A 15,936-nucleotide genomic window follows, 5' to 3' on the forward strand; every position below is an offset into this window, starting at 1 on the left:
CCCAACGGACAGGTGAGGAATTGGACGCAGTTACACGCTGGAAGAGGGCGCCAGCTCGAACGGAAAAGGTTTGAGCACAGGCTGTGCCGGTGTCATCAACAAAAAAAAATGAGAAATCTACATTTGGATTATTTGGAGCAATTTGGTTTGTTGGACTAATTTGTTTAATAAAATTGATTTAAAACTCTTAGGGCCGGTTGCACCTACGCCAGTTAAAAGTTAACTGAAGGTTAAATTGCTTCCTTCCTTACTTTAGTTACCTATTGTTATAATAATGTTTTCGTATATTTTAATCTGTAGGTAATTAAATTGAACTCACGTTGAATTGGTGCAATCGCCAATCGGCCTTTCCCTTAACTAATTAATCGGATAACTAATAACTAGCTCTATCATAAAGAATCGAAGATTCTGCAAATTTTTGATTATGTTTTAAATTGATTAATCGCCTAATCAGTATGAACCAATCGGGCTACGAAAAATTAGTTATAGACTCATTTAAATTGTTCCCCTCCACGGAAATCTTTAGTAAAAGGCGAAAGATTTATTCGCTTTGAAGGGAAACCAGAGTACCGTTTGATCGTCAAGTGGGATACTTATCAATAAAGGGACATTAGTAAGTGGGGAAGTCTTATCCGTCGTGCCCTCTGTTGCGTACCTATCGTATTATCACCGATTCTTTGAACTTGTATCACTTACATATTTGATTAAACGGTAAATAAATGACTCAGGCCCTGGTTGAGTACTTTGCAAGTACTCAGGACATAACAATAGAATTATCATTTGCACTTTGACAACACAATTGTAAATTATTTCCGAATGTTGCCATAGGTTCTGGTTGCTATGCTAAAAGTCTTGTCTTTATTGATGAATTAGGATTATAGGCGATTTTCCCCTGTTTTTAAGTTTATACTATATGAATCTGTTCAGCACAACAGTTCAAATTTAAGGATTTTACCCTGTTTTTAAAGATAAGTATATTAAAAAGTAACATTTTTAACGATTTTGCCCTGTTATTAGGCACCTTTATTAAAAAAGTGCAAATTTCAAGGATTCTGCCCTGTTTTTAAAAGTAAAATAGGTATATTAAAAAAGCAAATATTTCAAAAGTTCTACCCTGTTTTTAAAGGTACTATTCCGGACACGGAATCTTGGCCATAACTGACAAATATGTGTGAACTGGCCTTTATTGAATATAACCCAACTTTTGACTCGATAATGCTATTTCCTTGCTTTTTTGATGTCAGAATAATAACTTCAAAGTGATTTTTAATAATTGTCATTTATTAATGACACTAATGATTGGTTTACATCATTTTTTTTAGAAATTTCAAAAAAATGTTGGCCAAGATTCCGTGTCCGGAATAGTACATATATTCAAAAAGCAAATATTTCAAGGAATTTGCCCTATTTTTAAATTAGTTTCATAACCATAGTATAAAGTCTGATGAAGTCAGTCCAGAGAGTCCAGAGACGATGTTAAAGTTTGTTGTTCCAAAATACCTAGATTGGGAATTGGGACAATGAATATTAAAAGTACTAAAATCAAATGGAGCAGCTTTTATTAACATATTTGAAAATTCATCCTATTCGTATGAAATCGCTTTGTTATCCTTTTTTTTATTGTCATGTATTTTATTTGTCAAAAAAATTCCTTGAGAATTCAATGTATTGTTGACCCGAATTACTCGTAAAATACTTCAAGTGACGTAGGACCTGTCTGTCAATCCTGTCATTTGCCATTTTCGTGGTTGACAATCGCAGTGGGTGTGACGCATGTTTGTTTACATTCCTGTCACCTGAAATAAACATCGGGATCTCTCCTTCACCTTCACCCATTTGTTGGCCCTCCATGGAGAAAAGCCAAAGTCCCGCTACTCCCCTCGTTCATAATTTCCGCGTGCGCGTCGCGTCACACCCCGCCAGATGGCGCTCCTCCTAGTAACATTTAACGGCGCGAGGATGGCAACGCGGAATATTCCCGACACAGCTGTCAAGCACTGCAGAGGCGGTCGGTGTCCTGTCCGAAACTGTGATCTCGTTTTAGTTTAAGTTGAAAGAAAACCCATCCACGACATGAAAATCTGGACGAGTGAGCACACATTCAAGTAAGTCCGTGTCGATTCAGCCGAGTCCGGTTTAACGAAATGTTTGCAGTCACCCGTGGGAGACGGTGGCCACTGCAGCGTGGAGGAAGTACCCCAATCCGCACAACCCCGCGGTTATAGGGACGGACGTGGTGGAGCGCAAAGTGGTCGACGGAGTCCTGCACACCCACAGACTAGTCAGTTCCATTTGGTATTTTCCGAAATGGGCGCAGGCGGTGAGTTACATAAAGTTGTCATTGTTGCCCAACAGGCGCGGTGGAGCTTTGCCAATTTTTAATTTTGCGAACACGTGCGCTTTTGGCGAGGTCGGACAATCGAGTGACGTTAAGTGACGTTTCCTTTTGATAATCCCCCGTCTGTCTTTTGTCTGTTCTGGCTTAAGTCACGGTGTTGGCGAGTGTATTCTAGAACGTAACTGATTAGGCGAGCGCGCGCGAAAGTGCGACTTATGGACGGCGGCTTAGGACGAGTGGACTGAACCGTCCCGACATACTCCGGATTCCGATTTCCTCGTGGTTTATTTCCGACCTTTGGACGGCACGTGAAGCGCATTTGGTACGGGCGGCCCGTGGATCCCGATTAAAGAGGAGGGTCCTTGACCCGCCACAAAGTCGCCCTTTTCATATATTCACTCGCTCTTCAGCGTTTATTGAAGAATGTGTTGGCTTGCGACAAGGTCGCCCTTTTCAAATATTCAATATCACACTTTTACATTTATCGATTTTCGATCACTAATTGCATGTTGGTTGTCTTGTCCGTGAGAACGCACCGCCTGGACGATTTATCAAAAATTCCGTGACCTGGATAAGGGGTCGTCGATGAGGTTACGTTCGATGGTTCACTTATTGTAGTTTTTGCGCACACGTGCAATTAAATTTTTATTACGGTGGGAATCCACACCGATGAAACTATGTATAATGGAAGCTTCTTCCTTTTTCATGACGTCCGTACTATCCCAACAACAACGGACCTGTTGACGACACTGCTTGTTTGTTCGGTGAATCATTCACTTCATTATAAATTCCGTTTGAATATTTTCCACCAATATACGTTTGTGACGTGCGCAGGAATTCCCTCGAAAGGAATAGGTAGGAAATGATTCTAGGTACATTTCAAATTTTTCGAAATGGAAATCTCAAAATTATTCCACGGAGATTCTCGACATAAATAAAACCTTTTTTATGAACTTGAATGAATACCTTGTGGACCAACGTCGATGTCTAAAAATATAATTTAGAAGTTTTGGGTGATGTAATTTAAAAATAAAGACGATTATGATGTAAAAAGGTAAAAGTAGAAAACAATTGTGTAATGCCAATTTGCGCAACAAGTGGAAATGAATGAAATAAGCTCTGACTGATAATTTAAATCCATGATTTAAAGTATTCCTTGCGGATTTGACTAATATTACTTGTCAGTTGTTTTTACTTAGGCCTTGAAGTTATCAACAATTCAGTCCGCTTGGATGAGATAGATTTAGACCAAATCAATTACCTGAAACAGAATGCACATTAAATAATTATAAATGTTGCGTTACAATTAACAAATAATTTCCTTGTGGAATTAATTACAATTTAATTTATTACATTACGAAATAGTTTCCTTCTTTTAAATTGAAATTTATTTGTTGTCTGGAATGTGCGTGCGTGTCTTTATCCGGTGAATCTTTGTTTAAAACGTCAATCTTTCAAAACATCTCAGTTGTGACGCTGATAGAAATAATTATCTTATCTGTGTTGTCGTTGATCTCATTTGGCACATTTTTACGAACATTTCGTCACGTTACGTAATGTGTCGCCTACTTTCCAAATAAAAAGTGTCAACGTTGCCGCTCGTACGACCTTGCAGTGTCAAGAGCAAAGCCAAACGTTTTAACACTCCGTCTTGGGCCAACAATAAACGCTCTTGTCGATTGTTCTTTGCAGCGTTTCTTAATTTACCGTTTCTGTTGCAGTTAATCGGGAGCGCGAAGGTGTGTTACGCACGAGAGCACTCCGAGGTGAACCCTTTGTCGCGACAGATGATCCTCAGGACCATAAATCTGACATTCTGCCGGCACATCGCTGTCAACGAGACTCTCAACTACGTTCCACACCCTTCCGACCCCAGCAAGACGCTGCTGAAACAGGAGGCGGTGGTCACAGTCAAAGGTGTTCCGCTCAATCACTACATGGAGGACATCCTGGCCAACAGGATATCGAACAACGCGGGCAAAGGACGACAGGCAATGGAATGGGTGATAAAAAAGTTGAACGATGAAGTGAAGGATCTGACGAGGAGTACAGACGAGATCCTGAACCAGACGAAGAAGTCGATAGACGATATCGCCTCGAGCGCGAAGAAATCCATGGATGATATCTCCCAAAAGGCCAAGAAGAGCTTCGACGACATACAGAATCTACGGTCGGCGAACTTTACAGAATTCTAGTTTAATTAATTTCGTTAGGTTGTTTTTCTACTTGTTTTTGTTAAATGACAAAGTATTAGCATTTAATTTATTATTTATTCAATCTCACTTTGTTAAATTATTTGTATTGATTGTTGAGGCTGATTGTACAGTGCAGTTTTCACCTGTTTCGTTTTTTTACTCGAAAAGTTAGTGGAATACTCACGAAAAAATGTATTGTTTGGCGGTGCCTGCTGTAGGATTATTGTGATGTACATTAATGTATATAAGTGTTTAAAGAAATTATTTATTGACATTCCTTTTATGAATGTTATGTTGTAGATTAGATGTACATAATTGTAATAAATTCTAGTGCACTATGATGTTCTGGTTTCGTTACGTAACCGAGCAGACTCTGACCCAATGACTCATAGGAGTAGACACTGAACTTTGTCTCGGATAAGATAAGAGAGTTCAAAGGTCACACGTCGAAAAAACGCCTCAAAAAAAACCTTAAGGGCCGGCTGCGCCCAAAACTAACTTCCGATTCCCCAAATAAAATTATCTTCTAGATCCGCCTCTTCGCCGCGGTTCTTCTACGCGTTTCCATCCAGCATCTCTCTCTCACACCGCAAGCCAATAACGTTCTCTTTCTAGTATTTGCTGTCGCGTCATTGTCGGCATGATAACCCCCCTTAAACATGTTAGGTGTGTGTCCATGTTTATTTCTTCCGAGTATCATAGTATCAATTTGAAGACTGTCGAAGTCGTAGTACAAGCGATAGATGTGCCACTGTCGTCTCGAAGATGTCCGGTGAACAGGAAGGAGTGAGGTGCAGGAGGGCGCAGAGTGTCACAAGAGCCGAAGAAATCCAAGCTGTCGAACAAAAAATCAGAAAGTCGCAACCCGATAAGCCGTAAGTTAACCTTCAAACTACAACGTTTGTTAATTACGATGATTGCAAAGTACGTAAATAATAATGGTATTGTCGCGCTGTTTCACAAGCTGCCAGTCGCGAGGTTAAATCGCTGCGGAAAAAGCTGCCGAAGAGAGCTGGTGCAACATGACACAAACCGAAAGGTCCGTTTTGAGGTTAGGGTGGTGCGATTTGTGGGGATTTTCGTCGGTGAGGGTTGCACCTGTCGGTCAAGTCAAGTCACATCGCTAACCCATTTAGCAAAAACCACTTTCGGCCGTCTTTTTTCCAACTAACCACATGTGATAAGATAATGATATGTAGAATACTATAGAGCAGCCTCCGTGAAGCACTGAAACTGAAGTTATTACGTTACGTTGTTGTAAATTTCTGTCGAAGTGGTCGAGTGGGACAGGTGGCAGCACTACCACTAATCCGGCGCCAAATTTGAATTTCAGCATCCACAAACCGCGCGATTCGCTTCTATCATGGACGTCGGGATTCGAGAACTTCACAGGTTTTGTGAATTGGGCTTTCCTGCTCCTGTCCATGGGAGGGTTGCGTCTTCTGCTCGAAAATTTCATCAAGTAAGTGCAGGTCCACGCTAGACGACTGCTCACAATGATTGTCGCAGATACGGAATTCGAGTCGATCCTGTACAGTGGTTCTACATGTTGACCGGCCAGGATGAACAAGGAAGCGAACATCCGTCCATCATCTTGATACTCTGTAGGTTAGAAACTTGCACAGTTTCTTTTCATGCACAACTTTCTTTGTAGATTCAGTAGTCCCAGTAATTTTTTGTCTACTTACTGAAAAAGCTTTATCCGTTGTAAGTGTGACCAGTTTCTGCCACAAACCCCCACTCATTTGACCGTTGCTTTCAGGAGATCATCAACAGAGGCGTAGGAATGACGATGCACGTGGTCAATCTGCTAGTCCTGATCTTCCTCCCCATGGTGATGATCCACTACAAAGACGGCTTCAGCTTGAGTAATTACTAGAGTAAACAATTGGTCAATTGTTAATTCTATTGATTTTCAGTCGGCGCTTCCACCGTCACCACGCTCTACAGCGTGCTCTTCCTCAAGTTGTGGTCGTACATCCAGGTGAACCTCTGGTGCAGGGATGCCAGACAGAACGCGCGCAACAAGAGTCTGAGGAGGCAGTCGCTCTCGTACAACAACTTGCCCAAAGACGACAATACCAAGAGTCTTCACCACAAAGACTCCAAAGACGATTTAAGCAATACTGAAAAGCTTCTAGTGCAATACCCCGACAATTTAGTTTTGAAAGATTTGTTCTATTTCCTGTGCGCTCCTACTCTCTGCTACGAGTTGAACTTCCCCAGGACCGACAGGATAAGGAAGCGGTTCCTTTTGAAGCGCATCTTTGAAGTCCTGGCGGGGACTCAACTGATCTTGTGCATCTTCCAGCAATATATGATCCCGTCGGTGAAAAACTCCCTCATACCGTTCAGCAACATGGACGTGACGCTTGCCTCCGAGCGCCTCCTGAAACTTGCGGTAATTCCTTCGCTCTTTGAGATGACGATGCTAAAGTGGTTGTTTCAGATCCCCAATCACTTGGCTTGGCTGTGCATGTTTTACATTATGTTCAATTCTTGGTTGAACTTGTTGGGCGAGGTGTTGCACTTCGCCGACAGGAACTTCTACGGAGATTGGTGGAACGCCAACAACATTGACACTTTCTGGCGGACGTGGAACCTGCCGGTGCACCGGTGGGCCTTGAGGCACCTGTACTTCCCCCTGGTCGACATGGGCTACGGGAAGAACGTCGCCGGCACGACCGTCTTCTTCATCAGTGCCTTCTTCCACGAGTACATGGTGAGCATCCCGTTGAAGACCTACAAGATCTGGGCCTTCATGGGGATGATGGGCCAGATCCCCCTGTCACACTTTTCCAAGTTCATGGAGCGCAACTACGGGCCCCGAATGGGTAACATCGTCGTCTGGGCGTCACTGATTATAGGCCAGCCTATGTGCATCATGATGTATTACCACGATTATGTGATCACTCATTACGGACAGTCGCTGCTGGAGGACTACGGACACGTGTGAACGACTGATTAGTTTTGTAAGTTTTTGTTGGTTGCCATGGTCAAAGTGCATTTATTACCTTTGTTATGTAAGTGTTTGGAGTTAATAAAAAGCGCAATTACAAGAAACCCGTTGCTCTTTTAATTCTTTTGTTGTTGTGTAACGCGCGATTTTTGCGCCGCCATTTTTCCCAGCTAATCATCAAGTCACGGTTCACTTGTGAACTTAGCGAAGTAAATAATTCTGCAAAAGAGTAAAAGAAGTGATTTTATTAGTAGTAGGAGATACGATATTGATGTTAATTAACATTCCGCTACATACGCAGCCGACAAATCAACCTGCCAATGTAATGTTTAATTTAACTCTCACTTTATTCTTCGCCTTTTTACGAGCCGGGACAAAACTATAAGACACGAATCAATCAAGTGTACCACGAGAAGTAAAAAATTTTTAATTGAACTTTGCCGCAATACCACCGTTTTAATTGTTTAACTCGACTAATGTGAGACCTTTCCATTCCGAGAAGCGAATTATTTCAGGCCACAAGGATACTGTTGCACATGTGGAGCCCGCAGAGTTTGGAGCGACACCTTCCACTGATCCTTGGTGTGTAACTTTTCCATTTTTTAGCCGCCGAGCGCCCGAGCCGATCTATAAATTATCGAGATAAATTAAAATACGTTTGATAAATGATGGCGCTTACTGGCATGCATGGTCGAGCGTAATAAACTTAAAAGCAAACTTACACTCTAAGCCACGCTTTATTGTGTGGGTACGTACTAGGAATATCCGAGGCTTGCAAAAATACTACAGTAATTATGTCTCACCGGCATTGTTTTGCATACTTGTTACGTTATTGTATTAGGAAATTAATTCCTGGACGTGTTTACATTCAAAGAATCCACCTCTCATCTAAGTAATGACTGATTGTATTTAAATTACTTTACCAGCTTCTGCTAGTGCCCCAAGGGGGACAACACCCAGGCGTTAACATCTTTTGAGGTTAGGTTTTCAAAATTTCTAGGGATTTTCTGCTGAAAAGTTTGCAACAGTCAAGTCAAGTCAGGTCATGTTATAACCAAATTTCGTCCAAAATTCCATTTCTACACTTTCTTTCCAGTTTAACTTGCGCCTCGAGGCGAGATTAAGGACCAAACACCATCACGAAACTAGTTATTTTATTGCAAAGAAAAATATATCGAAAAAAATCACTCAAAGTTGTCATTTATGACAGGTGGGGGCAGGACTAATGTGGCGCCAAATTCAAAATTAGAAGACCAAAACTGGAGGATTAGTCTCACGAGTAAGCTAGGAATATATTGGACAAAAAACCGTTTGTAATTACGTCTTCGCGGCAGTGTTTTGCATAATTATCTACATTACTTTACTGGGAAAATAATTCTTGCATGTTCGTAGGTTCAGAACATGTAAACTGGTCACTCAAGTCCAAATAAAGATTTACTGCATTTAAATTATAATTTAGAACTTCATCTAGTGCTACAACAATGAGGACGGGAGCAAAAGAGAACTTCAGAAGTCTCTGTTGAGGTTAAGATAGTCGAAATTTTAGGAAATTTTCACCAATAAGGATTGTTTGTACCTGTCAGTTAATTCACACTGTGCCCAATACCGAAAATAGCATTTCTATATCTCGTTTTTGTCCCAACTCAACCACTAATGGTGGGTTCATGCACAAGGAATTAACAGTAGCATTAATTTAATTTAATTTAACGTAATCTACTTTTACACTAAACTAAAAAGAGCCGTTCATGCAGGCTGCCAAATGTGAAAATAAATTCGTACGTATTAATATAATAATACAGCCGTCGAATATTTAAACACCACAGGTAAACAGTAAATACTGGTTTTTTAGAACACCAAACTATGAAATATGAAATGCTCATGAATATGACAAATTGACCACATTGACCACAACATGACATTTGAATTTGACGCACATTTGACATCTTGCCGTTTCCCACACATGCGCAGAATAGAATTCATTTAATTTTTAAGAGCAAAGATAAAAGTTGCCCAACTTTCGGTTAAACTAAATTAAATTAAAGTATCTAAATGTGTGCATGAACGACTCTGGTAAATTGTCATCATTTAACTTTTCAAAAAGTTAAATTAAATTAATGCTAGTGTTAATTCCTTGTGCATGAACCCACCATAACTCACGATAATTGATAAGATAATGCAAGAAGAGTCACAATGAAGCTGTTGGATCGCGATGAATTTCTGTTAAATTGATCAAATGACAGGTGGCGGCACCAGCTTGGCGCCAAATTCGAATTGAACTATCCATAATCCAAGAAATACATCACTGTAAAGATTCAAACACTAGAATTAACCCTTCCTGCTCCTGTACATAGAAAATTTGCATCTTATCTCGTAAATTTTATCGAATAAGTGTCGAGTTTAGTAGATAACTAAGCTCAGATGAACATTTTGCTGTCACCGGGAGCGTTTTACGCAACTCGTTATGTATTGTATTAGGAAATGAATTCCGGACGTGTTCGCATTCGAAGAATCTGTTCTAAATAAAGATTGATCGTGGTCAAATTATGGTGTACAGCTTCTGCCAGTGCTGCAGGAGTAATGACAGAGGCGAGCGGACAAAATTAATTTGCAAAAAGTGTAACACCGAGCTAATTTCCTGTAGAGGGCTTTTTTGGTCTTATCGTGAGTGTCCATCGTAATTATTGCGCTCGGCTATCGCCAGATACATTAATTGTCATGTTACATTTCGCGGTGCGCGCCGGTGCCGGTAGATGCCGCCTAGGTCGCGGTCTCGTCGAGTAAAAATGCGCAAACTTGTATAAAATGAGCGACAATAGCTGGGGGGCCAGGTCGCACTTTGTGTCCGAAACATGTAGAAATCGGTGGTAATGTTGTTGTAATAATTTAGCGTCGAGCGTCCATTAATCATCGCTTCTGGGCCCCCAGAGCCGTCCGGAGTGTCCCTTGCTCGTGGTAAAACCGTTCGCCTTTGGACTGGTGGGAAGTTTATTTATAGCGCCATTAACGATCCGAATACATTTGTCCGGATTATGTCGGTTGTAAATTGGACTATTCGTCTAAGACAGAAACACAATAATTTTTTTAATGTTGCGGTTGAATTGTCACTCGGACCGATTTCTATGATAATTGATTCGTTTTTTCTCGATCGACTTTAAACGAGAGTCCATCGCGGCGCAATCTGTCATTTTGGGCTTGGTCCACCAATTGGAGGTGTTGAGTAACCGTGCACTTTGCACCGACTTAAGGCGAGCTGGATGCGAGGTACAGCCTGGTTAAATCTACATACATTAACCTTGTGATAAATATGTATGAGATGTACGCGAGCATGTATGGATATGAACCGGGGACCTGTTTGACAATGGCAGCTATACTATTACATTCATACACCACGCCTGTCGACTCCTTACATCCTGATCTTCCGAGATAGCGACGGAATTGTTGCACTTGTCTCGCGTCCGTTGTCGCCTCGACGCTCTCAATTAGCGCGCCGCGCTCCTTATACTCCGGCGGACGGACGCCTGGAGTCGCGCGTCGAGGCTGGCGCCCTCTGGCGCCGAAACCCGCCGAAAAGAAGTAGTAAGGAGCAACCACGCCTTGGCGCCGCCGAACCCAACAGGTGGGTACTGGCAGCGTCTGTCTTGTCCTGCCCAGACATTAGACGACAACTTGCCTTACTTGTCCGGTATGTCTTTATTGCCTCGTCTCATATAGCACGCGAGTCTCGTGTCCGTTGCACTTTTTCTCTCGTGATCCGGCGCGCTTACATAACATTTCTAATCCAATCCGCCAGTCTGGAGCGATTCGACGAAAAGCCACAAATTTACAACACGATAATGGGGGATTTATCGGCGGCGAGGGGCCCCGCCTTGCGACCTGTCCGACAGCCAGCTCACTTTTCCGCCGCTTTGTTGCTACGAGTAATGTATTCATTCATATTTATTTAAATGTTAAATTTCCGGGAACTTAATGCGAGCCGACCTGGAATACATGAATTGTAATTGATTCAAATGATGAATGAACCGTGGCATAATTTGGCGACGGCGCCAACGCAGCCTTCTTAATGTTGGAGCTCGTGGAAGTTCCTACATGTTGTGTCTGCTGGACAAGGTCCGCTTGGCCTTACCTTATTTCGCGCAAACCAGTGATTCATTACGCATTGTTGTAGCCGCCGTAGATGTTTATTTCGTTATGCAAATTACGGCGGGGGTGGCTCCCTCCCGACGCGAACAGCATAGGTCCTCGAACTGGACCCTGCGGAACGCGCCACACGGCATGTGCAAGAAACTCCGAGAAATACCGTTCCATGGAGTCCTCCGGAGCTGGAGCACGAGATCTGTATGACCCCTAGGACGAGATTCTAAGATCCGGTGTGTCAGTGGTCGTCAAGGGATCTCTGTGGAACTCTTCCGGAATCAAAATCATTTGGAAGAGAATCTCAAACAAACACTTGGACCGTTGTTGTTTCGATTTTCGATACGTCACCTCTGGACAAAGTGCGGAGAGAGTTGGACACCTCCGGGTTCCTCCTCCTCCGGAGATTACCTAACGGATAATGTTTGTAGACAAATTGTCGGTTTAATTAATAACCACGAAACGTTACGTTGCGATCCGGCGTACGGACATGACGCAGTGTTTTTAAAATTAATTACATTGGCGATATCGTCCAGATATCATCACACATCACCTGTCCCACTACATCAGTGCGAACCAGCTCGGAGGAATCGAACGAAAGAGGAAAAAAGCGAGAGGAGGAATGGAAATGGTCCAGATTTACAGCATCCTCCACTTCGACACGTCTGTCACAACACGACCAGTACAAGAGTCTGGAGGTACGTCGCGATGCGGCAAATGTCTTTTCGATGTTGCGGGGCCGGATTTATCGCCGCCGCCGATCACAAAAAATCAATTAACCTGAGTCAACAGAGCCAAATCTGTTAATGAAGCGGGATCGAGTTTGGCTCATGTTGTATTGAAATGAGGAACGCCCACCTTTAATTTCTAAATTGATTCTATTATAGATAGCGGGGGCCCGGGCCGGCGGCGGGATAAGGGCGCTAACGGTACGTGAGTAATAGCGCCGGTTTGTTACTCCAAGGGTGGACTTAAACCAACATGTAATTAAGAATTACGACTAGTATATAAAATGTTACTTCTGGACCAGGGTATGTGGTGTGCGGAAAAATCATTGAAAACAACTAAAAATCAAACATTAGGTATTACTTTAAAGGCAACCAAAAATTCTTCAAAAATCAATAATTTTTTATGCACCCCAAAAGTACCCAAATATCTATAGACCACCAAAAATTGTGCACACGAAGAAACAGGGTAGAATCCTACACATTTAGCTGTTTTCCCAAAAGTAAACAACCGAAAAGGATCTAAAAAAATTACAAAATGCCTTGTTTTTAAACACCCCAAAATGGCTTTTTATTTCTGGACCAGGGCATTTGGCGTCTTAAAAGACAGGTTAGAATCCTACAAATTTAGCTGTTTTACCAAAAGAAAACAACTGAAAAAGGCCTAAAACCCTTTAAAAAGCATTAACTTTTATGCACCCCAAAAGTACCAAATATCTGTAGACCACCAAAAATTGGACACATGAAAAAACCTTAAAAATCACTCAAAATCATGCAAAATTATCTCTACAGCACTCTGAAAAACTTTCAAAATTCGTTGTTTTTAGACATTCCAAATGGCTTTTTATTTCTGGACCAAGCTATTTAGCGCATGCAAAAAAAAAGGAAAAATAACACCAAATCAAACTGGGATGGTACCAGGATATTTGGCGCCTTAAAAAAACAAGGCAGAATAAAAAAATTCAGATGTTTTCCCAAAAGTAAACAACCTTCAAGTCATTAATTTTTATTCGCCCCAAAAATACTCAAAAATCTTTAGACCACCAAAAATTGGGAACATGAGAAAACCGTTAAAATTTTCCAAAATCAAACCTTAAAAGCACCCAAAAAAAAACCTTACAAAATCGGTTGTTTTTAGACATCCCAAAATAATTTTAATTTCTAGACCAGACCAACTGGCGCATGCAAAAATTATTTAAAAACGACCAAAAAAATTATAAACATAGGAAACAACCGAAAAAATTATTATTCAAATTCCTCGGTTTTCAACACCCCAAAATGGCAATTTTTTAATTTCTGGACCAGGATGTTTGGGAATTAAAATTAATTAAAATTCTCAAAAAGACCATGGAAATTAGTCCCAAATATTATAAAAGTCGTTCATTTTTAGACACTTTTTTTTCATCCTTTTGAAATTAGGATTCGCCACTCCGGACCCTAGATTTTTAATCCCTAATTCCATAGACTTCCCAAAATACTTATTATCATTTCATTTCTGAACCAATATGAAACTATTAATAAACAATCAAAACCTATTAAAATCGAGAGGTTTTAGACACCCCAAATTGGCGCGTACAGAAATCATTGAAAAACAACTAAAAGCGCTCTACAATCCTTAAAAACTTAAAACCTTAATGAAACACGACTATGTCTAAGCTGCGATAATTTTTAAATTACTTAAATGTCCTCGGTGTTATTGTCAATAACTGTAACTGCGAAAGAAAAACTTTAAACAGAAAAAAGACATAACTAATTTATTATTAAATATGTAAATAGAATACAAAGTTTTCTATTTTTTTTTTAGTGGTAGTACCTATTAAAATTCTTAGTGTCAGCTTTAGAACCTTTTCTTTGTTTTTTCCATTAATTTATTGTTTTCGACTGCGTTTCTTAGCTAGTCCTAGTTTACTATTGTTTGTCATTATTTTAAATTGTTTAAAAAATTAAGAAATTTTATAGTAACGTTTGAACACTTTAATTTTAAAGAAACTGTGAAAAGAATAAATTAACGGTGTCCGCACATTTTTCCCGCACTCCACCAGATTTTTCCAACACTCCACTAGAAATTTTCGACATCGTTCGGGAAATCGCAGCTCCCTTGACCTAAAGTGTAAGGTAACGCTATGTTTCCCAGATTGGGAGGCCGAAAAACCTTTTTCATAGCGATTCTGAAATAAAAATTTCAAGTTGTAAAATAAAATTTCAAAACGAATCCCAAAATTCAAAAAAATTTTGAAGGGCGTTATGTTTACAGACCTGCAATGCTTTAATTGTATTATTTTCCGCTAGGTGGCAGGTTTTTATTAACTAATATTAACAATATGCACAATCGTAGATGGGGAGCCTAATACTTGGTCCAGAAATAAAAAGCCATTTTCTGGTGGTCTATTGATTTTTGAGTATTTTTTGGGCGCATAAAAAATTATGATTTTTGAAGAATTTTATGTCTTTATCGGTTGTTTATTTTTGGAAAAACATAAATTTTTAGGATTCTGCCTTGTTTTGTAAGGCGCCAAATATCCCTCTTTGTTGTTTGGTGTTGTTTTTTTGCATGCGCCAAATGGCTTAGTCCAGAAATAAAAAGCCATTTGGAATGTTTAAAAACAACGGATTTTGAAAGTTTTTCAGTGCTCTTGAGATCATTTTGCATGATTTTGGGTGATTTTAAGGTTTTTTCATGTGCCCAATTTTTGGTGGTCTACAGATATTTGGGTACTTTTGGGGTGCATAAAAAATTCTTGATTTTTGAAGAATTTTTGGTTGCCTTTAAAGTAATTATGTTTTATTTTGAGTTGTTTTCAATGATTTTTCCGATGTTTAAAAACAACGGATTTTGAAAGTTTTTCAGAGTGCTCTTGAGATAATTTTGCATGATTTTGGGTGATTTTTAAGGTTTTTTCATGTGCCCAATTTTTGGTGGTCTACAGATATTTGGTACTTTTGGGGTGCATAAAAGTTAATTCTTTTTAAAGGGTTTTAGGCCTTTTTCAGTTGTTTTCTTTTGGGAAAACAGCTAAATTTGTAGGATTCTAACCTGTCTTTTAAGACGCCAAATGCCCTGGTCCAAAAATAAAAAGCCATTTTGGGGTGTTTAAAAACAAGGCATTTTGTAAGTTTTTTAGATCCTTTTCGGTTGTTGTACTTTTGGGAAAATAGCTAAATTTGTAGGATTTTACCCTGTTTCTTCGTGTGCCCAATTTTTGGTGGTCTATTGATATTTGGGTACTTTTGGGGTGCATAAAAAATTATTGATTTTTGAAGAATATTTGGTTGCCTTATTTTGAGTTGTTTTCAATGATTTTCCGCATGCCACATACCCAGAAATAACATTTTATACAGGGTGTCCCAAAATTGGCGTACAAACTACTTACTAACTTATCGAGGATGCTTAAATGAACATGAAAAAAATATGGAAAAAATGTTTCCGACAAAAAAATCAATTATTTTTATTATTATTATTAACGGTAATACAATGTAAACAAACATATATTCGTACATCATTACCTTGCAATGTTACCGTAGTGGATTTAAAATATTTTTTTCGATTTCCAAAGCTTCTAAATTCTCTATTATGCAGGATTAGATATT

General features: G+C 40.0%; 2 protein-coding genes, 1 long non-coding RNA gene and 1 other non-coding gene across 8 annotated transcripts; 2 read left to right on the forward strand and 2 right to left on the reverse strand.

Moving 5' to 3' along the window:
- Nucleotides 1–447: 447 nt before the first annotated feature.
- LOC138132362 (U5 spliceosomal RNA) lies at nt 448–570 on the reverse strand. Its single transcript, XR_011160059.1, has one exon. It is a non-coding gene; the product is annotated as a U5 spliceosomal RNA (small nuclear RNA).
- Nucleotides 571–1,738: 1,168 nt separating this feature from the next.
- slmo (PRELI domain containing slowmo) lies at nt 1,739–4,874 on the forward strand. The gene is made up of 3 exons (XM_069047729.1): nt 1,739–2,105; nt 2,155–2,320; nt 4,060–4,874. Exons 1-3 carry the CDS (start codon nt 2,074–2,076, stop codon nt 4,531–4,533), a joined length of 672 nt encoding a protein of 223 aa, XP_068903830.1. The 5' UTR covers nt 1,739–2,073; the 3' UTR covers nt 4,534–4,874.
- On the reverse strand, nt 4,785–9,146 carry LOC138130987 (uncharacterized). Of its 4 annotated transcripts, XR_011159684.1 has the most exons (3): nt 8,172–8,637; nt 7,978–8,119; nt 4,785–7,711 (listed from the first exon to the last, which is right to left on the reverse strand). It is a non-coding gene; the product is annotated as an uncharacterized lncRNA (long non-coding RNA). The 4 variants fall into 4 exon arrangements; XR_011159686.1 differs by lacking the exons at nt 7,978–8,119; nt 8,172–8,637 and adding an exon at nt 9,069–9,146; XR_011159685.1 differs by lacking the exon at nt 8,172–8,637 and adding an exon at nt 9,069–9,146 and having other exon boundaries at nt 4,785–8,119.
- mdy (midway) lies at nt 4,945–7,596 on the forward strand. 2 transcript variants are annotated; one of them, XM_069047720.1, is made up of 7 exons: nt 4,945–5,408; nt 5,867–5,995; nt 6,043–6,137; nt 6,188–6,240; nt 6,296–6,401; nt 6,453–6,934; nt 6,983–7,596. In XM_069047720.1, the coding sequence occupies exons 1-7, from the start codon at nt 5,299–5,301 to the stop codon at nt 7,487–7,489; spliced, it is 1,482 nt and encodes a 493-aa protein (XP_068903821.1). In that variant the 5' UTR covers nt 4,945–5,298; the 3' UTR covers nt 7,490–7,596. The 2 variants fall into 2 exon arrangements, with proteins under 2 accessions (XP_068903821.1, XP_068903822.1); XM_069047721.1 differs by lacking the exon at nt 4,945–5,408 and adding an exon at nt 5,435–5,572.
- Nucleotides 9,147–15,936: the final 6,790 nt, after the last annotated feature.

This window comes from Tenebrio molitor, chromosome 5 (assembly GCF_963966145.1).
Source record: "Tenebrio molitor chromosome 5, icTenMoli1.1, whole genome shotgun sequence".
NCBI lineage: Eukaryota > Metazoa > Arthropoda > Insecta > Coleoptera > Tenebrionidae > Tenebrio > Tenebrio molitor.

What these genes read in the sequence shown, in the direction of transcription:
- slmo (XM_069047729.1), top strand. Translation starts at nt 2,074, where the DNA reads ATGAAAATCTGGACGAGTGAGCACACATTCAA. An exon ending in ACGAGTGAGCACACATTCAA is followed by an intron (nt 2,106 to 2,154) that starts GTAAGTCCGTGT and finishes AAATGTTTGCAG; the next exon opens with TCACCCGTGGGAGACGGTGG. An exon ending in TTCCGAAATGGGCGCAGGCG is followed by an intron (nt 2,321 to 4,059) that starts GTGAGTTACATA and finishes TTTCTGTTGCAG; the next exon opens with TTAATCGGGAGCGCGAAGGT.
- mdy (XM_069047720.1), top strand. Translation starts at nt 5,299, where the DNA reads ATGTCCGGTGAACAGGAAGGAGTGAGGTGCAGGAGGGCGCAGAGTGTC. An exon ending in GTCCATCATCTTGATACTCT is followed by an intron (nt 6,138 to 6,187) that starts GTAGGTTAGAAA and finishes CTTTCTTTGTAG; the next exon opens with ATTCAGTAGTCCCAGTAATT. An exon ending in CTGAAAAAGCTTTATCCGTT is followed by an intron (nt 6,241 to 6,295) that starts GTAAGTGTGACC and finishes CGTTGCTTTCAG; the next exon opens with GAGATCATCAACAGAGGCGT.